Below are 20,598 nucleotides of genomic sequence, written 5' to 3'. Positions count from 1 at the left end.
ATTTCACTCTTGTTACTCAACAACACAATGGAAAGTCCTCCAACGCAATTCATGCAGTTTTATTTCATTTAACATAATGTCTGCATAACATCCTGTGGTGTGCATGCAACCGTACCTATTCCTTTTGTCTCCAATTTTTTGCTACCACTAACAACACCACAGTATACATCTTTGGGCACTTAAAACAAAACAAAACCCAATCCCAGATGTCCTAGGAGCAGAAGGCTGTTGAGGGGGCCCCGGGCCCCAGTGGCAGGCAAGCCTCTCAGGGAGTCAGGTTTCCCCTCTGAGAGGCTTGCTGGCATCTGCACAATGAGGGGTCCACTTTCAGAGGTCCTCCCTGCTGATGGAATCTCTCAGAGTCAAAGCATTGGCTCCCTCCTGCAGCCACCCAGCAAACACTAAGGGAGGGCCTGCAAGTGCAGGCGCTGACCTGGGCACTGTGGCTTGACCAGAGAGATGGCTCCAGCCCTCAGGGGACTGCTGTGCTGTGGGGGAGAAGCAGATGACAAATACACAGATGAACGGGAACCACGCCATGCCCTCTATGCGGGCTCTGAGGTGTGAGATGCTAAAAAAATAAAACACCCACAGGGCTGCCTGGGTGGTTCAGTGGTTGAACGTCTGTTTCTGGCTCAGGATGTGATCCTGGAGTCCCGGGATCGAGTCCCGCATTGGGCTCCCGGCAGGGAGCCTGCTTCTCCCTCTGCCTGTGTCTCTGCCTCTCTCCGTGTGTCTCTCATGAATAAATAGATTTAAAAAATCTTTAAGAAAAAAAAAGTGCCTTTTTCCTTGACCTGTTCAGAAGAACCAAAGACAATTTAAAACAACATTGTTGGGCAGCCCCAGTGGCCCAGCAGTTTGACACCACCTTCAGCCAGGGCGTGATCCTGGAGACCTGGGATCGAGTTCCGTGTCGGGCTCCCTGCATGGAGCCTGCTTCTCCCTCTGCCTGTGTTTCTGCTTCCATCTCTCTCTGTGTCTGCACATGAATAAATAAATAAAATATTTTTTAAAAAATTAAAAAAAAATTGTTCTCCCTTCATAGGGTCCTCAGCCCAAGGGAGCTACCCAACCCACACCCTGTGTATGCACACAGGACAGGGATTATTGCTCCCATTTTACAGATGAGGAAATCTGAGATTTGGAGGAACAATCAGCAGAGCCGCTCAACTCCAAGGCCTCCTCTTTCTGGAAGCCTTCCCCACCTCCTGGGCCTGGTGAGGGGCTTCTTTGGTTTTCCCACAGACCCTGTCCTGAGGCCCAAGGAAGCACTGGTGGTACAAGGAGATGCACTGTGGGACCTCCTTCTGTAAATAGGGGTTGACCTGCCATTCGGGGCCCAAGTCCCTGGGAGCCCCAGAGCCCGTGGCCTCTGGAGACAGCCCTCCAAGGCTGCACGCGGGGGATAAGCCAGGCTATTTTCATCATTTCCTTCCTCCTCCCAAGCGTCGGCCACCGTTGACTGCCTCTCATAGAGCTGCCTCCTCAGCCCCAACCAGGACCATTCAGGCTACAGAAAGGGGTGCCGGCTGCAGGCCTCACAAGTAAGTGTCCCTCCCTGTTGCCCAGCACCACCCCCCGCCCACAGCACACCCTATGCAGGTGGGACGGTGAGTCAGGCCTGGCAGGGACGGAGGGCAGCCATGGAGGCCTGCCCTGTCTCTCCTTCAGCTTTCCCCTCCAGAAGGTGGGGTTGCGGGGGCACTCGCTCAGAGACACTGGCTCCATGGCTGATTCAATTAATATTCACGGACAGCCTGCCATGGGTCAGGCCCTGGGGGGCGAGCCTGACTTAGGAAAGGGAAACAGTCATAAGAAAGTCAGTGAACCAGGCAAGAGCTTGGAGCTCACGAGGCCTGAGTCAGAGTCCATCCTCCGACACAGACCCCTGGGTGGACCCCACAGGAGTCACTCCCCATCTCCGGGCCTTGATTTGCCCAACTCTGAGGGTTAGCCTAGATGCGTGGCTCCCTCCTGGCCCTCATATCAGCATCCTCACCCTACTGTCTTCTACATCGGGTATCACCTAGTTGTTCACTAGGCCACGGACGAGCACCTGGGAATCGATGGGAGGAGGTGCAGTCTGGGAAGTCCACTCCATCAGCCTGTCCCCAGGCTCTGGCGTGGGGGCGGGGGGCAGCCTGTGGGCCAGGGCTCAGGACTGGGAAGCATCTAGCAAGCCTCTGCACCCCTCTCCCCGAGCAGGAGCTGGGGTCTCTGTCAGGGGCTCTTCCAAGAGCGTTCTTACCCACGTTCCTCTCCGCCGTCACAGCTCCGCTCACCATTGGTCCCTGTGATTGTCCAGGGAGGCTCAGCTAGGCCTGGGTTGGGCGCCCATCACTCCCTTCGGCCTTTGCCACCCTGTTTCACAGAGCAGAAGGCTGAGGCCTGAGAAGGGAAGTGAGCTGTCCTTTGCCCCAGGTCGGTCCCAAAGGCCAATGGCAGGGGTGCCGGCCACTAAGCATCCCTTACATCACGGCCACTGTCTCCACAGCCAGCCCGCCAATGCCTGCCTGGGGGGCCCTGCTGCTGCTCTGGGCTGCCACGGAGGCCACCAACGACTGCCCCGCAGAGTGCACCTGCCAGACCCTGGAGACCATGGGGCTGTGGGTGGACTGCAGGGGGCGGGGACTCAAGGCCCTGCCCGCCCTGCCGGTCCACACCCGCCACCTCCTGCTGGCCAATAACAGCCTCCGCTCCGTGCCCCCTGGTGCCTTCGACCACCTGCCTGGGCTGCAGATCCTCGACGTGATGCACAACCCCTGGCACTGTGACTGCAGCCTCACCTACCTGCGTCTCTGGCTGGAGGACCACACGCCCGAGGCCTTGCTGCAGGTCCGCTGTGCCAGCCCCGCGCTGGCCACCACCCGGCCGCTGGGCTGGCTGACGGGCTACGAGCTGGGCAGCTGCGGCTGGCAGCTACAGGCACCCTGGACCTACCCGGGGGTCTGGTGGGATGTGGCTCTGGCTGGTGTGGCCACGCTGGGCCTGGCTCTCCTGGCTGGCCTGCTGTGCACCACCACGGAGATGCTCGGCTGAGCCCCTCCCAGACCCCGCCAGGCCCAGGCAGCTGAGCCACCAGCAGCTCCAAATAAACTGGCTGCTCAACCATTTACTCCAAGCTCAGAATGTGTTTTTTTTTCCTCTCAGCACCCATGTCTGGCTCTGGAAACCTGGGTCCATTTTGTTATAACCAGATACCAACTGGGGCTTCTCTGTCCCCCAGATTCCTAGTAAAATGGGCTGTACCACCTCTTCCACACCAGCCACCCCAACCCCATGATCCATGGACATCCGGAGCCCTTGCTCAGTAGCCTGACAGGTCCCAGGACTCCAGCACCCACGCTCTCCTCTGCCCTGGCACCTGCTTCTTGCATCGGCCACTCCGGAGGGCCCAGGTGGATTTCATATCAACCTTTAATCCCTATAGGGGCAGCCCTGGTGGCTCAGTGGTTTAGCGCCACCTTTGGTCCAGGGCGTGATCCTGGGGTCCCGGAATCGAGTCCCACATCAGGTTCCCTCCATGGAGCCTGCTTCTCCCTCTGCCTGTGTCTCTGCCTCTCTCTCTCTCTCTCTCTCTCTTTCTCTCTCTCTCTGTGTGTGTCTCATGAATAAATAAATAAAATCTTTTAAAAAAAATAACATTTACTCCCTAGAAATTCCACAGAAAGCTTGCTCTCCCGACACAGCAGTGAGCAGAGCAGGAGGCACGGAAGACCCCAGGTGGGTAGGGGAAGAGCCGTTTCCATCTCCCTGGCAGACATACCTTGAAAGGCACATCACAGTCTCCAAAATGGCCTTTGGCCACTCTGTCCTGGCCATGAAGACACCTGTTCACCTGGCCCCATCCTTTCTCCCCTTCTCTTATAAGCTCTCTCTCTTTTTCCTCCTCTCTACCCGTCCTCTTTAGAAACCAAATAACAAATTCTTCCCTTTCTCATGGAAACAACTCCAGGTGCCAACATCAGGACACCTGCTAACTCTGGAGTCCCACTTCTTTTTTTTTTTTCTTTTTTAAGATTTTGCTTATTTATTCATGAGAGGCTCCCTGTAGGGAGCCCGATGTGAGATTCGTTCCCAGGACCCTAGGATCACACCGTGAGCTGAAAGCAGACGCTAAACCGCTGAGCCACCCAGGTGTCCTGGAATCCCACTTCTACCCCCAGCAATGATCATCAAAATTCTTCAAACAAGACACTTCTCTCCCTTGGGGAATTTCTGGTACCAGCAATTAAACTAATAAACTTTTCTCCATCACGTGAGAGACTATTTCCAGGTCTGATACTGGCCAACCCAAATCCAGATATAATGACACCAAGACCCCTCCCTCAAAGGAGGTCATGTGGTGGGCCTGTGGCTCAGAGGGTGCCACAGGAAGGCCAGGTGGGCACAGAGCACCACTGGAGGACAGTGAGCCACAGAGGTGAGGCTGGAGCAGGAGGCCCAAACTCAGGGGAGAGGGTGGGCTGTAGGGAGAGGTGGAGCCTGTGACAAACCAGAGAGCCCATGTCCCACCTAACGCTGCCCTGTGGAGGTGCTGACCCAGGCACCAAGTCTTCCCATTCTTCCAGAGGGGTTGGAAATCTACATTTTTGTGTGAAACCTCTGCCTTAAGTGCTGATAATTAAATCCAAAAAATGTTACGTATATATCAACAGCACAGACAAAACATAGTAAGTGGCTGGATAGACTGCACAGGCTGAGTCTGTGATTTCTGCAGTCAGATCAGCTGAACAGGGCTGCCTCAGGAGAACAGGAAAAGCTGGCGTCTCCTCACGGGCCACTTAGTACGTGTGCGGCCCTGCAGGAAGCACCTGCCGGGGGTCCTTCTTCTGTACCCTGTGAGGAAGGCACTACTCCCCCACATGTGATGGAGGACACCGGCCCAGGACCCCTGACAGTCACTTCATAGGCATGATCCTAAACAGGTCCCTTTCACACCTGAAAAGTGTCCTCTTGGAAGCTTCCTGAAACTGAGGGCCTTCAGCCCTCCAGTCTCCATGTGGGGTGCTCCTGAATTCTGTTCCTGCTCCTTCTGGAGGCCAACACATGCAGCCACAGGTCTGGCACAAAAGCGACCATTAGCCTTGATTCTGCTGGCCGAGCAGCTAGTTGCATGAGAACCTGCCGGGAGGCTGAGCAGCTCAGCATCGCCAATGCAGAGGATGATGCCCCCGAGGGACTGCCAGTGGCCAAGCAGGGATCTCCCAAGGTGGATGGCAGATTCGCGCGAGAATCCCCAGGGAACCAGGTGTACTGGGAAACTTAATTTGCCACCTCCTTTGTCCCCATGGTCTTTGTCCTGGGCCAGCCAGGTGGCCACCGGAGAGCCATGTGCAGAGTCCCCACCGGCTCCACAGCCACCAAAGCAGCAACCGCAGATCCCACCACCACGACTGACCATCCCCCACTGGCCACCACTGTCCCCTGCAGGACCTTAGGTCCCCACAACCCATAATGGCTATTAACACCACCCCCAGCACCTCCACCATTGGTGCCCACATGGGCCTGCTCACCGGCTTCACACTCACCGCCACTCATCCTCTCCACCACAGCCACAGATGTCAGCCCCGGGAGGCGACACTGCCCCCCTCACCAGCCCCCTACCACCCCTGTCACCACTAGCACCAAACAGCCATGGGCCTGAGCCCTATTATAAGCAAAGTGCCATCATCTGTCATTGCCATCAATCTATCCCAGTCACCACGGCATCATCCTCACGACCACTTCCTTCATGAGCATTTTTTAAAAACATTTTATTTATTTATTCATAAGAGACAGAGAGAGGCAGAGCACAGGCAGAGGGAGAAGCAGGCTCCCTGCAGGGAGCCCGATATGGGACTCGATCCCAGGCCCCTGGAATCACACCCCTAGCGGAAGGCCAATCCTCAACCCTGAGCCACCCAGGTGCTCCTTCATGGGCATTTTTAAAATCACTTTAAAAGCACTATTTTTTTTTTTAAAGCATTTTAAAAAGCATTTTAAAAGCACTTGGAGAATTTGCTGAGGTGACTTTAGCAGCTGCGGTGACAAGCCCTGTCCTGCAGGCCGCTGCCCCTGGGCGAAGGGCCCATGGCTGCCCAGCAGGAGGCCTCTGGCTGGCTCCAGGCTCCCTCTCAGGGCCTCTGCGGGGCCTCTGCGCTGCTCTGGCCAGCAGGTGAGCAGAGGGAGGGAAGAGGCAAGTGCGGATGCTGGCGGCCAGGCCTGGGAATGGTGGGAGGGAGGCTTCCCAAGCAATCACCGCCTGCACCCAGGAGCCCGCCGCCCTAATCGCAAGGCAGGCCTGGAACCCTGATCTTCCCGTGTGCCCGGCTCAGCGGCAGGTGGCATCTGGCCGCGTTGGGCCCACAGGACTATGTGAAGCTAATGGCACTTGATCAGAAGGCGGACACGCCGCAGAGAGGGAATTTGTTAAAGGGTGGCCCTCTCGGGGGGCACACGCTGGGTCTTGGCCCTGAGCCACTAACACAAGTTCTGTCTCATGTGGTGTTGCATGCACGCTTACCCACCCACAACTCCTATGAGTGCATGTGTGCACACGGTCTCCCAGCCAGGACCCTCACCCTCACTAGCCCCTGGGGATGACGCGTCACACCAGATGAGAGCCAGTTCCTGTCAAGCCAAGAATGCATGCCATCTCTTGAAAGCGAACCCCCACCTCCTGAGCCCGTCCTCTGTGCGTGACTGACATGGCAGAGAGCAGAAGGTGGAAGACTTGTCCTTGCCCAGCTCTGCCCCAGCAGGGGAGCAGTGAATCGGTGGCCTGGGGAATCTTCGAGCAACAGCACCTGACTCGACAGCCCCGGCCTCTGATTGTCAGCTTTCTAAACAGCTTTGGGGCTGGAATCCTCATATTAAATCCTTCATTTAATAAGCAATGATGACTTATTCAGGCTTTGTGAAATGTCTCAAAATCTTGGGAAAGTTTTGTTTTTTGAAATAGATCTCTAATAAAGTGGGTGAAATCCAGAGAGGGAAGCTAAACTGTATACTTTCTTAATTTAAAAAATTAAAATACTTCAGAGTTGTCAGGGCAACAACAGAGAAGGAACCAGATGGAGCCCCTGACAGCCCCAGTGATCCTGTTTTTGTTCAGACTATTACAGGAACGTAGATAAAATCCTATTCCTTTCTTTTAGGTCTGTGTATCCCTACTAAGTAGAAAACAAATGTGAGGTTTACAAAGACATCATGAAAAGACAAGTAAGACTCCGAGGTTAAGCCAACCTCCTGGATTCTTTATCAAATGCCTTGGGGGGACAGACCTATGAGTAAAAGCAAAAGTATGAGTACATGCACTTGATGCTTTCAATTCTAAAAGAACTGCATGCACCTGAATCTCAACCTGAACTAGTCCTTACTTTGAGTCCAGAAAGTATGAATTACCTTATAGAGTTTTTTAAGTAAGTATATTTTGTACTATCTTTCAACGAACGTGAGTAATTTTATTCTGTAACTGAAGACACCCATTCATTTTGCCTTTAAAAAGTCTAGAATGGTGGGGTGCCTGGGTGGTACAGTTGCTTAAGCATTGGTCTCTTGGTTTCAGCTCAGGTTGTGATCTCAGGGTCATGAGATCCAGCCCCGTGTAGGGTTCCATGCTCAGTGCGGAGCTTGATTGAGATTCTCTCTCCCTCTCCTTCTGCCCCTCCCACTCTTGCCTGTGCTCTCTCTCTATTTTTCTCTCTCTCTCTCAAATAAATAAATCTTTTAAAAAATCAAAAACCCTTGAGTGGAGACTCGGGGGGTGGGGTGGGGAATGGGGACTTGTTTGACAAGTATAGAGTTTTAGGTTTGCAAGAACTAAGATGAATAAGTTCTGGAGGTGGATGGTGGTGATAGTTGCACAACCACGTGAACATACTTAACACTACTGAACTGTACATTTAAAAATGCTTAAGATGGTAAATTTTATGTTAGGTGTGTTTTATCACAATTTTTTAAAAAGTCTAGAGTGATGGCTTTCAAATCTTTTTAGTGGTAAGACCTTTTCTCCAATGAATCCCTAGACACTACTGGTATATAAAATGAAGTGGCTTGGGATGCCTGGATGGCTCAGAGGTTAAGCATCTGCCTTCCAGCTCAAGGCGTGATCCTAGAGTCCCGGGATCAAGTCCCACACTGGGCTCCCTGTGTGGAGCCTGTATCACTCTGCCTCTCTCTCTCTCTCTCTCTCTCTCTCTCTCTCTCTCTGTGTGTGTGTGTGTGTGTGTGTGTGTGTGTCTCTTATGAATAAATAAATAAAATCTTTAAAAAATAAAATAAAAAGAAGTGGCTCGATCTGGTGGGACAGGAACCTAACCTGCCACCTTCCCTCTTTTTCCATCTCTGCCTTTGTAGGCTATTAATGAGCTTCAAGACTTTTTAAAAGCCCATTTTTGAAACACTGATCTAGACTGTAAGTGGGGTATTAAAATTCAGTTGAAAAAAACAAGCACGAGAAAGTGTCACTGAAGACAGAAGGTCTGAGTAATGGAAAGAGGTACCTATTCATGAACAGCAAGGTTCAGTCCTCTCAGATTATTCTATAAATTCAATTTCATCCCAATCAAAATCGTTGCTAGAGGATTCAACAAATAAGAGATGACACTGGCATCATCTGGACCTCCTTATCAATCCTCATGAGAGATTTAAGCAGAAAGCCAGATAAAGTCAGAACAGCAGCTTGGAGAGATGTTGGTGAAGCGTACAGAACCTTCCCAGACTCTGCTTACACTGAGCATACTGACCACGTGGGACGGTCTCCTCTCCTTGCCCCAAGTCCCACCAAAATTACTGGATGATTGTAAAAAAGGCATAAATCCGTAAGGACCAGGTTAATGGGGGAGACAACAGTCAGAAAGTGATGCGCACAAGCTTCTGTAAGATGGATAGTGGGCAGAGGAGCCAGCTGCCTGGTCAGGTAAGAGAAGCACCTACCCAGAGGAAGAGGAAGCCCAAGGAGGGGTAGCTCCTTCACCCCACAGAACCCCCAGGAGGCTCCACGCTTCCTTTTTGCAACTGTGATATGACTTTTATTCAGAAATGAAACAAAAGAATTTTTTTAAAGTCTGCAAGATGATAACACTTTACATGATTTTCATTTAAAATAATAAAATTCAAACATAACAATTGCACAAATGAGCCCAACAACACTGATGACACAATACTCTTTAAAGCAGCAAGTGCATATTGAAGTAATCATATAGATCCTAAAAATATTCCTCTTATACCTAGTTTACAAGCTTTGGTACAAAAAAGCAATTTAAATAGCTCACATCTAGAAAAATACACAGAACCTTTAAAATAGAATTTATCCTTATATTAAATGATGTTGTAGAAAAACAGGATATTAAAAAGTAAGACAAATTCGTAGCACCAACCACTTTCTTTTTTAAAACATGAACATGCAAATAGGAATTTGCTTTCATTTCTAGGTTGCTCGGGTTTTAATAAAATCAGATCAGATCATGGGAGAGGCTAGGGGCTGGGAATCAAGCCCTGGCTGAAAATCAGAACCCACAGGCACCCTGCCCAACTTCCACCTTTAGATGATCTCCATTTTGCCCGAGCGCTGCAGGAGAGAGGAGATCCACTTTCAGAGACACTGCAAAGAGAGACTTCAGGCCTGGGACAGCAAGCAGGGCAGTGACAGCAAGCAGGGCAGTGAGGTTCTGCTATCACCACCCACCCTGGGTGGGAGGAGACAGGAGACAGAAGATCTTTACTGCAAAAGTAGAAAAACCTGGGAGAAAAGACCTCCAGGCCCAGACATTTGAGGACCCCTCTCTAGTGGAAAGGCCAGTGTGGCCCTGATCACCCCATAGGGAGAAGCCAACCCATCACAGGACCCACACATCCAGGCAGTCTCCCCAGAAGCTTTCAATACAGGGGCAGAGTCAGAGATGACCAGGCTGAGAAAAGCCCCAGCATGTTCAAAACAAACAACAGGAAAAAGGAACGCCAAACAAAGAACAAGAGGATACTTAAAAACTTGTTTTAGAAACAGCAAAACACCCAGTGGCTCCTTGGAGTAATGAATGACTCTAGGTCTGGGGCAGAAAATGCATACTATATGCCAGAAAGCAAAGAAACACTCAAGACCAGTGGGTCATGGCAGAGAACTCAGGAGCCTGCTGGAAAGGAGTCTCACTGTCCAAAGATAGAATAATTTGAGCATTAAAAAGAATGATGGCAGGATCTCCTGGTGGCTCAGTCAGTTGAGCATCTGCCTTTAGCTCAGGTCGTGATCTCAGGGTCCTGGGATGGAGCCCCACGTCGGGCTCCCTGCTCAGCAAGAAGCCTACCTCTCCCTCTCCCTCTGCTGACCCCCCTATTTGTACTCCTCTATAAAATTAAAAAAAAAAAAAAAAAGACTGATGGCTTCAATGGATTAACCCACTGAATATGTTCCTTCATAGAAGCACACACACACATATTTGATATGTTTTAATTCATTCAAGCCATTATATTTTTGTCAGCTCAAATAATTCCAGCTAGTGTATACAGGGATAATTTTAATGTGAAGGTTGAGCAGAAGGAGTTAGATGGCTCCATTTTTGTGACCCCCAGCCAATTCAGGCAGTGATGGTTAACAGATGGTAAAAGCATTAGGTGAAAGGCTGATGAAGAACCTTACAAGAAGGCCTGAGGTGAGCACCACTTGAGCCCCTTGGTCAATCCTCAGCATTAAAAGTGGGACATCCTGCCATTATGTGCTTCCTGGCATGAGCAAAAGGTACAAATTGCACCACCCCTATTCTTGCCAAGAGTTCAATCAAACCACCAGTTTCCAGGAAGTATGGGGGAGAGAAAAACATGCTAAAGAACACCATAGGGGTGTAATCAGCCAAACCCAAAATTCGAGAGGGAACGCTATAGGCAAATGACCCCATTTAATCAAGTAAGTGGCAAGAAAAAAAATAAAAGAAGGGAATAATATTCTAGATTAAAAGAGACTTAAAAAGAGATACACACCCAAATCTGATAACCATCAACAACAACCAAAAACAAAATTAAAAGACTTTTGGAGGGGGCAATTGGTGAATTTGAATAAAGACTAGATCTAGGATGACTTCGAGGAATTATGATTACTTTTGTTAGGTGGGGCTTACTTTTGTTATGGTTCCACTTGCTTGTTCGCTTTTAGATTCATAGTGACCAATTTGGGTGAAATGCCTCCTCTTGTCTGTGATTTGCATTAAAATTCTCCAGCTGAAAAGGAGGAGGGGGTGAATAGATGCAGCCAGTGTGGGAAGATGATAAGGGTTGTTGAAGCTGTGCAGTGGGTACACAGGGCCTGGTTGCACTCTCTGCCTTTGTAGGCAGTTGGAAATTCTCAGAATTAAAGCAAAAATCATGTATCAAATATGTGATTTTTAAGTAAAAAAAAACAACAAAAAAGCCTCCACCAAATGAGTAAGAAAATCCCTGACTGATTATCAATTCACTATGCCAAAATTCTCCCTGAAACTATTGAGCAAGGTTATGAGTGATAAAAACTAGTTTCCAAAAACTCTTTATCAGATTTATTACTTATTTCCCACATGAGCGTGTATCTATATGTACATGTGCATGTCTACAGCTGAGACAGAAATCCATAGTTACACACTCTTATGTAATATATTTCAATAGGCTATATATAAAATATGCTATATATTATATATATCAAAAAGCAGCATAGTTCCATTTTCAAAGATTTGTAAAAGAGAGAAAAGAAATAGGAAGTTCTCTATAGCTCCATTTTAACACAATCACTGTTAACATTTTCGTGTTATTATTTCGCCTTATTATTTACGTCGATCGTAACACTTCTTTACTTGGGTATTCTGAATCCTTCAATGAATGCAGCGTCATATTTTTGAATGTTACATTGCTTTCATGACCCTTCTGGAGCATACTGTGTCTTTCTATGACAAATGTAGTAGATGTTGACCATAGAAGACCAGAAAGTGTAGGAGGGCGGAAGGAAGACCCACGTTCCCCAGCCCTTCACTGAGAGATAGTCCTACACCTCCAGTGCTCAGACACACAGTCTAAACTACTCTGCAGCAAGGGATGGCTGCCTCCTGGTTTCCCCTTGTACAGAAATAAGGCTGCCATGAATATTCCTGTGCATAGAGGTTTTATTGTTTTTAAGATTCGTTCCTTGAGATAGATCGCCATAAAGTTTGTTATTTTCAGGAATGTCCACTTAGAATCGGGTCCCTTTTGTTGAATGTAAACCTGAGTTTGGGCTGTCTAGTGCAGCCACAGTCCCACCCCACGAAATCCAAGGGTCCCTCCCAGGATTTCAGAGGATTGAGGCACAACCCTGGAGCCCGACATCCAGGGCTCAAAACTAACCTCTGCTGTTCACTGGATGGGCATCTGGGCCATTCACTCTCGTGAATTCACACAGAAAACTATATGTTTCAGACTCTACCATCTCAAGAGCTGTAAACAGCATTTCCATAGAAGTTTGAAGATTCCAGACATGGGAAGTGGGCAACCTTCACCTAACTGTCTACTCACCCCCAACAACGCGCCACATTTGGGTGTGGATGTGAATATAGATCTTTCCTGACTAAAGGGTCTACAGCTTATGGCGGTCAGAGATCCAAAAAAGGTCAAGAACCTCTGTCAGACACAAGCTCAAATGTTGCCAGATGGGGTTGGAGTCTGATGGAAGAATGTCGGGTGTTGGGGTGGCCCGGGTGATCCCAGGTGACCCTGCCAAGGAGCCAGCCACCAGCCCTCCGCCCTTCACGTCCACATAACAAGTCAGTGCCTCGGCGGAGGATGGAAAACACCTTTCAGGGGTAAATGGGCAAGAACCTGCAGGCCTCCTTTTTTTTTTTTTTGGAAGAACCTAAACATTTTCGAGCCATAAAGTCCTGCCCAGGGATCACCTGGGTGGGGTGGGCAGGCTGTGGGGCACCAGCGTTCTTCAAACGGCAGCAGGCTCACAAATCCTCTGGGGACCTTACAACAATCCAGATTCTGAATCAGGAGCTCTGGGGTGGGCGCTGGGATCCTACATTTCCAGCAGCTCCTGGATGCCGCCACCTGCTCTCCCTGGACTGCCCCCTGAGCAGAGGGCAGGCATCCTGGCCCCACTCACCGGCCTGAGCACCCTCTCTCCCGGCCTCCTTTGTCAGCTCCATGCCTCCTGCTGTCCCCTCAGCCCTACACTCGGACCCTCCAGCTCCCTCATAGGTAAGTGACGCTGTGCTGATGAGTGAGTAGCTCTAACTGGGAACCTCCACGTCTGTAGCGTGTTCCGCAGGCAGGTGCTGGCAGCCCCAGGATGCAAGGTGGGGACAGAGGCCCAAAGCACACAGCCCCGGCGTGGGAGGGGGGAGACCCGTCCCAGCTCCCTCCATCTCACAGCCAAGGTGGGCGGGCAGAGCTGGCCTTGCTACAGCCCCCGAGGTGGCCCGGGGAGAGCACGAGGTGGCCCGGGGTGAGCACGGCGCAGATGCCCAGGAAGCAGCAGTGGGAGCCAGCCCGCCATCGGGGCGAATCTTGTCTTTCCCATGGGGGACCCGACGGCAGGCTCTGGGGGCAGGGCCCCCATCCTAGAGGGCTCCTGGGGGTGCCTGGGAGTCGGTGTCAGGGGCAGGTGGTTGTCCTCTGGGCCCAGGGCCCCAGCTGGGACTGTTGGTACGCAGAAGGCCCTGCTGGGGGCAGCCGCAGCAAGGTGGGCAATTCAGGTGGGTCTGGGGGTCAGCCCATCGGGAGCAGCGGGGCCAGGAAAGGGTAGAGCCCTGTGGGCTGGGGTTGGCGAGTGTCAGGGCAGAGTGTGGCCGGCTGTGAACGGCCCTGACGGGCCCTGAGGGGAGTCTGCGGGCAGCAGGGGCCTGCAGGTCCAGGCCAGGGGGTGACCTGCTCGAGGAAGGTGTGTGGAGCTGGGCGTGGAGGCAGGAGGTGGGAGCAGGCCGGGCAGAGGCTGCTGGGGTGGGGGGCAGCTGTGAGGGAAGGGTGCCTGGGCTGAGGAGGAGATGGGACTGGGGTGGGGGCACCGTGCATCCCGGCTTCCCTGAAGGAAGGGCTGGTGACATCCCTCCTCAGCTGAGCCCCTGGGGGAAAGTGTGCGGGGAGTAGGGGAGTCGGGCTTGGAGCTTTGGATGCCCCCACAGGAGGGGCAGGGCCAGGCTCAGCTCTTAGAGCCCCTGGCCTCAGTTTCCGTGCTTTAAATAAGCCCAGGGCCTTGTCCCGGGGTCTGGCAGTTCCCTGGCATGGACAGAGGTGAGAGAGGGCAGGGCCCTCCTCACAGCCTCCGGGGGGAGGGCATGTGGTGGCCCAGCTCGGACCTCCGGGTTAGGGCTTTGTCTCCCAAGGGGCACATGCAGGCTGGGGGCTGCCCTGTATTCTAGGACAGCAGGAGATTCAAACCACAGGCATTTCTTCTCCCTGGAAAAGGCGATTGGAAGTGCCTGGAGCATGGCCCCTCTGGGATGTCCAGGCTCCCGGCCTTCATCACTCACTCAGTGGAATTACCAGGCTTCTGACCTCTGGACAGAGCCAGAAACAGGAGCCCCTGTTTACAAAGCCCTCCCAGCTGGGATCTTAGGATGCTTGCCGGGCTGCAGGCAGGACAGGAATCAGGGTCCCCCATCTGAGGACACCGAGGCTGGGTGGGAAAATGACTTGCCCAAGGTCACACAACCAGTCACAGCCGACCTGGGATTTGAACGGAGGCTGGTCTGACCTCCCTGATGTCAGTTGGTCTCAGAGCAGGGCGTGGCCGACCAAGCACAGTCTGACCTGGCCACGGTGTGCAGCCATACTATGCAATTCTCATCTGGCTCCATGTCAACACGGCCCCTTTCTGAGAAGGACTAGTAACAGACCACAGATTATATGGGTGGGCTATGGATTCACGGCTGTCGTGGTGCCAGGGGTCCCAATTAGGCGGTTGGCAATTCTTTGAGCACCTACTACATGCCTGAAACCATTCTTTGCCCTTGGAATACAGCAGTGCGCAAGACCAGCCTGGCTTTCATGGGGATCTCCTGACTTGGAATAAAACCTCTAATTTGGGCAAGGAACCCCCAAACCCTGAGCCTGCTGGCTCATCTGTAAAGAACAGGAATAGTAACACCTTCTCACGGGGTTGTAGATGTGTGAGAGGTAGCAGGCCTGCTGCACTGAACCATGCTCCTCAATCTGCCCCCCAAACTTGCAAACCCAACTGAAGGAACCCGAGAGGCCCAGAGAAGTGCAGTAACTTGCCCAAGGTCACACAGATATCCCTGACAGTGAGGACCAAACCCAAGCTCCTTCCTGCTCATTAGGCACTGACTGCTTCTCTGTAGAAGGATTCCACATTGGTCTGGGGCAGAGATGTCTTAAGAAGGGTGGTGGGCAGTGCATAGACCCCCCCACCCACTCCAGGCCTGGAGACTAGTTGGGGAAGCCAGCTGGGCAGGTGGAAGCATCTGTGGAGATGTGGCCACCTGGGCTGGCTCTGGGTTCAAAGGTGAGAGAACCAGTCTTGGGCACCATTGGCTCTTTGCAGAAATCAGTTTAATGGTTTAGGAATGTGTACACTCTGGCTCTGTTTCCATAAAGGCAACTTTTCCATGTTTTAAAAAATAGATTTGCTATAAAGATTTCGGTATCATAAATAGATAATGTGAAAAATCCCCAAATGCAAACGGCATCACTGGGCTCGCTGAGGCCTTCCCCACAGCCCAACAGTCAGGGCTGGCAGGGCGCACAGGGCCGGAGGCCCCACCCCGCAGCCCTCCTGGGAAAGAGTAATCGAATTCAATATGAATTAGGAGCTCCCTCCAGCTCCATGCCTGCTGGGGCCTGATGTCCTTGCAGCCTCTTCCGGAGGACAGGGACCCACCTCTCTGGCTTGGGAATCCCGACCCGCATCCCTTGCCTGCCCCACTCCTCCTCCGAAGTATAAAACACCAGCCTCCTTTTCTGCAGCCCACGTCACAGGGGCCCCACCCAGGCCTCAGACGGTACTCTCCTTGGGGCCTGGTGGCTGCCAGGACACTTCCTGGCCCTCTGTCCCCTGCCTCCTCTCCCACACCCTGGCTCTGGACCCCACCTGTTCCTGCTTTTGGGCAATTTATAAACAGAGGAAGAGATTAAGCTCTCTGGCCCCAGAAGCCCTGGGCTGCAGCAGAAGGAAACAGAGGTGGATCATGTTGTCTCAACACTTCCCCGTTTTCTCTTACCCAAGTGACAGAACACCGAGGCCCAGGAGACTGGGACGGGCCCCCCACAGGCAGTCCAGCCGGCACACGGTCAGCACACCAGCATCGGGCCCTAAGCACCAGCATTTGTGTGGGGAAATGGTCTCTGTCTGAGCCTGTGGGAAATGGCTCCTGCTCAGGAAGAAGGAGATAAAGAACTCATTCATGCCAGAAGGTTCTATGACCAAGGGACTAGCTTGGGGTGGGGCCAATTCTCAGAGGTGTCTAGGTGGGTCATCTGTGGGATCCTAAACGACATGAAGAGAGGCTGGGCAGGGGGAGGGAGTGGCCTGGGCAGAGGGTGGTCCTAAGGGAGGCCAAGGCAGAGCTGTGGAGGCCTTGGGCATCTGGGTGGAGCATGGCCTGTATCCCAAGGGCCCCAGGCACGCTGGAAGGGGAGGGGACAGCATCAGCAGTGACCTTTTACAAGTGCCACTCTGACTGCAGCAGGAGGGTGGTTTGTGCTGCGCAGGCTAGAAGCCCAGGGGCCAAGGAGGTCCACAAGGTGTCCAGGGGAGGCTGGGGCCTGTCCAGAGCAGAGGCATGGGGACCGGCGTGGAGGTGGGATCTCAGCGCTGTGGTAGGATGCAGAGAGAGAGTGAGGAGCCTAAGACAACCCCTGGATTTCTAGGCTAACTCCCTGGAGATTAGGGTGGCAGGAGACCACACGGCCCAGCGTTTTGGACACTGTGGGACTATGACAGGCAGGAAAGGGAAGTGTTTTCGTGGTTGCTGGGTGAGCCGTGAGGCCACCGGTGGGAGGAAACCTTCCCGGTCCTGGCTGGGCCAGTGATCTTTCCCCTTTCTCAGCCAAGCCTCTGCAGGGTTTCCGGCCTTTAACCCCTGGGTCTGGAGGAGGAGGGGGATGGCTAGAGTCCCCATCATGAGCCAGCTACCTGCTGCTGTGCCTGGATCCTCATGGCAGCCCAGGGCATCCCTGTGCAGGAGATGGAACGCAAGGATCTCCCACTTTCCCCAAGCTATCCCAGGTGGAGGCAGAGGGGGACAGCAGGGAACAACGGGGAGGGTCCATACCTGTGCTCACTGGCAACTGAGGCGGCAGGTCAATCTTGGGGTGGGAGGAGGGGTAGGCCCAGGCCTGTGCTCTAAAACTCTCTACATCCCCACCACCACCCACCCCCAAAGCAGCAGGTCTCTACAAGGTCAGGCTTTGCGAAGTTTCTCTTCCAGCTTGGGCCCAGCTTGAATGCCCAGCTCTGCCCAAACATCAGTCCCCTGGCAGAGGTCATGGGGCTGGAGGACCTTTGCCTTTGGCCTGAATGTGCCTCCTTCACAGGAACTTTCTACTTTGAAGGTAGAGCCCAGGAACTGCAGGGGAGAGGCCTGCCAGCAGCTGGGTCCCAGGCCCTGCTCACCCTACCCCACTGGCAAGGCCATTGAGGGAGGAAGCCCAGCGGCCTTCTCATTCCCTGCTCCCACCCCATCCCGGACACCAATGAACTGGTTCCCCTCAGCAAAGACACCCACTCAGTAGCTCCTGGTCCAACCAGGCCAACAACCTTCCTCTCCAGAACCAGGCTCAGCCATCCCATGGCTGCCTCCCTGCCTGAAAGGGAGTCACCAGCCCTGCCTGTCTGGGTCCCGGCCAGGGAAGCCTTCCATGCCTGACCCTGCTTCACCAGACTGCCGTGGGTCTGGCTGCTGGCTCTGTGGTCAGGCCTGCCTGGGAGAGGCAGTGACGCAGAACAAAGGGCATGAGTGGAAGGCCAGGGAAGTCAGCTGGAGGCCCGTGGCCCACCTCTGGGGTTGGGGCCGGGCCTGGGGCTCGAGCTCCATGCTGTGACGTTGCCCACGGCTCTGACAGCAGTGTATTTCCTGGGACCCCACGCGGAGGGCTGGGGCAGTATGGAAAAATCACCTGCTCCATCCCTGGGATCCTCTGAGCTACCCCCAGAGGACAGTGTGCTTCCAAGAGCCCCAGTGATGCCAGCCCTCATCTGCCTTCTAACCTCAGCATCCAACACATGTTGAAACCGTTAAGGGTGGGTGGGGCCGCAAGGATGAAGTGGCCAGACCCAGGACTGCCAGGGCCTTGCCTTCTTGGCTTGGGAAACTATAAGCTAGACTGGAGGCAGTGGGGGAGCTGTCACTCTGGACGTGGCAGGAAGGGCTTCTGCACAGGTCAGACTAGGTGCCCTGAGGTTCCCTCTTAGACCTGAGCCTCAGGGATACAAGCTTTTACTTTTCCCTTAAATGTCCACATTCCTATCTCATTCCCCCAAACCTACAAGTTCTGAGAGTCCGTGCTGAAGAATCAGCTGGTTTTGCAACCTGAGTGGCAAAACTTTGTGCCCCAGGCCAGCAGACAGTCAGTGGGCCATGACCCCATACTTGTGCCGATGAAAACAAGAAGCTACATGGAAAACCAGAAAACTTGAGAGGTCTTGCTTGCTAAGGCAGCAAGCCAAGCCCCAAGCTATCTGCGAGCTTAGAGCTGGCAGTGAAGAAAGGAAGAAGGTTCCTCGCCGGGAAGGAGTTAGGGCTTCCCTGGGGCTGTGCTCAGGAACTGAATCTGTTGGGCTGCTCGCTCGCTCTCTCCCTCCGAGGCTCCGACCAGAGGCCCCAAGTGACCCGGGAGAACCGGCACCAGCCACATCCCTGGGAGGCAGCAACCTGCTGCCGCCACAGCTACAGCAAGACTCAAGGTGTGAAGTGGTCGGAATCAGTACACATGCCGCAGGGGAGGCACATCCTGGCCCTCTCCCACCGTGGTCTATACCCATGGGCCTGGGCCAGTCCTGGACTGTGAAGAACTCGGAGGGGACCGTCACTGGCCGGCAGGAGGGGCCCCACCCCCAACACCCAGAAGGCACCCCACTTCTTCCTTCCTCGAGGGTAGCTTTCCCATCAAGTACCCAGGCCACGGAATGGATAATTCCAGGACTTTAACCAGCTGCACTAGAATCGCTGGCGCCATGGAGGGCCAGCCCTGGAGGGGTGGGCCTGGCAGGCTGGGGGCGGGGGGCGGGGGGCGGGGAGGTGGGGAGGCCCCTGCCTGCCTGCCCGGCACCCCGGTCAGCAGCCGCAGCCCCAGCTCTCCCCGACGTCCTTGCTGTCCAGCTGGATGTGGTCAGTGCCCTTCTCACTGAGCAGCGGGCCACCGTGTCTGACAACCAGCTCCGTGGCCACCCTCACGAAGGCTTCCTCCACGTTGCTCGAGTCCTTGGCCGACGTCTCAATGGCACACAGGATGTCGTAGTGCTCTGCCAGGCTCTGCGCCTCGGCCAGCGGGACCTCGCGGAGCTGGCCGAGGTCCGACTTGTTCCCTGTGGGGAAAGGCCCAGTGCGGCGGGGTGAGGCCCATGGGTGCCAGCAGGCCCTGACCCACCGGGTGGGCCGCACCCAGAGACCCAGAGATGCCAGGCCGAACATCGTGCCCTACCAGCTGCCAACCAATACCACTTTGCTCGGTCATCTCTCTCTCTCTCTTTTTTAAAAATTTTATTTATTTATTCATGAGAGACACAGAGAGAGGCAGAGACATAGGTAGAGGGAGAAGCAGGCTCCATGCAGGGAGCCTGATGTGAGACTTGATCCCAGGACCCCAGGATCACGCCCTGAGCTGAAGACAGACGCTCAACCACTGGGCCACCCATGTGTCCCTCCCCCTCTTTTTTCTAAGACTTTTTAATGTTTTTTTTTTTTTTTTAATTTTTTTTTAATTTTTATTTATTTATGATAGTCACAGAGAGAGAGAGAGAGAGGCAGAGACACAGGCAGAGGGAGAAGCAGGCTCCATGCACCGGGAGCCTGACGTGGGATTCGGTCCCGGGTCTCCAGGATCGCGCCCTGGGCCAAAGGCAGGCGCTAAACCACTGCGCCACCCAGGGATCCCGACTTTTTAATGTTAAAGCTCTTATTTCTAACATTTGAAGTCCCTTGTTCATTTTTTTTTCTTTTACTTTTGCCAGAGGCTCGAGTATTTTATTGCCTCTTCCTGACAAGCAGGAGCCCTAAAGTTTGGTTAAAGAACACAGTACTTCAGAGCTGTGAGAAACTTCGGCTCCCTTTCACTTGCTGTGTGACCCACAGATAAGTGGGTCACACAGCATCCTTGAATCTCAGTTTCCTCATCTCTGCTACCACCTCAGCCCAGGAGGAATCAAATGGTAAAACGAGCCTGAAAACACAACTGGCACTTGGCAGGCACTCCCTATGTGGCGGTGTTAACAAAGAAACCTAGCATTGTGGGACACCTGGCTGCCTTCAGCTCAGGTCATGATCCCGGGGTCCAGGAATCGAGCCTGCTTCTCCCTCTGCCTCTCTCTCTGTCTCTCACGAATAAATAAATAAAATCTTAAAAAAAAAAAAAAAAAAAAGAAGGAAAGAAAAAAGGAAAGGAAAAGGAAAAGGAAAAGGAAAGAAAAGGAAAAGGAAAAGGAAAAGGAAAAGGAAAAGG

At 53.1% G+C, this 20,598-nt stretch overlaps 2 protein-coding genes across 6 annotated transcripts in view; one reads left to right on the top strand and one right to left on the bottom strand.

Moving 5' to 3' along the window:
* The first annotated feature begins 1,414 nt into the window (after nt 1-1,414).
* Nucleotides 1,415-3,118, top strand: GP9 (glycoprotein IX platelet). The gene is made up of 2 exons (XM_072784933.1): nt 1,415-1,547; nt 2,498-3,118. The coding sequence occupies exon 2, from the start codon at nt 2,509-2,511 to the stop codon at nt 3,040-3,042; it is 534 nt and encodes a 177-aa protein (XP_072641034.1). The 5' UTR covers nt 1,415-1,547; nt 2,498-2,508; the 3' UTR covers nt 3,043-3,118.
* Nucleotides 3,119-15,475: 12,357 nt separating this feature from the next.
* Nucleotides 15,476-20,598, bottom strand: part of RAB43 (RAB43, member RAS oncogene family) — a 36,110-nt gene continuing 30,987 nt past the window's right edge. For all 5 annotated transcript variants that reach the window (XM_072784918.1, XM_072784919.1, XM_072784921.1 and 2 more), the window contains one exon: nt 15,476-19,465. In XM_072784918.1, the coding sequence (XP_072641019.1) occupies nt 19,215-19,465 (251 nt within the window). In that variant the 3' untranslated portion in view covers nt 15,476-19,214. The remainder of the gene's footprint in view (nt 19,466-20,598) is intronic.

Source organism: Canis lupus, chromosome 19 (assembly GCF_048164855.1).
Source record: "Canis lupus baileyi chromosome 19, mCanLup2.hap1, whole genome shotgun sequence".
NCBI classification, from domain to species: Eukaryota; Metazoa; Chordata; class Mammalia; order Carnivora; family Canidae; genus Canis; species Canis lupus.
The sequence above is the reverse complement of the archived record's forward strand: the minus strand, read 5'-3'. Positions and strand labels throughout refer to the sequence as shown.

What these genes read in the sequence shown, in the direction of transcription:
- GP9 (XM_072784933.1), top strand. Translation starts at nt 2,509, where the DNA reads ATGCCTGCCTGGGGGGCCCTGCTGCTGCTCTGGGCTGCCACGGAGGCC.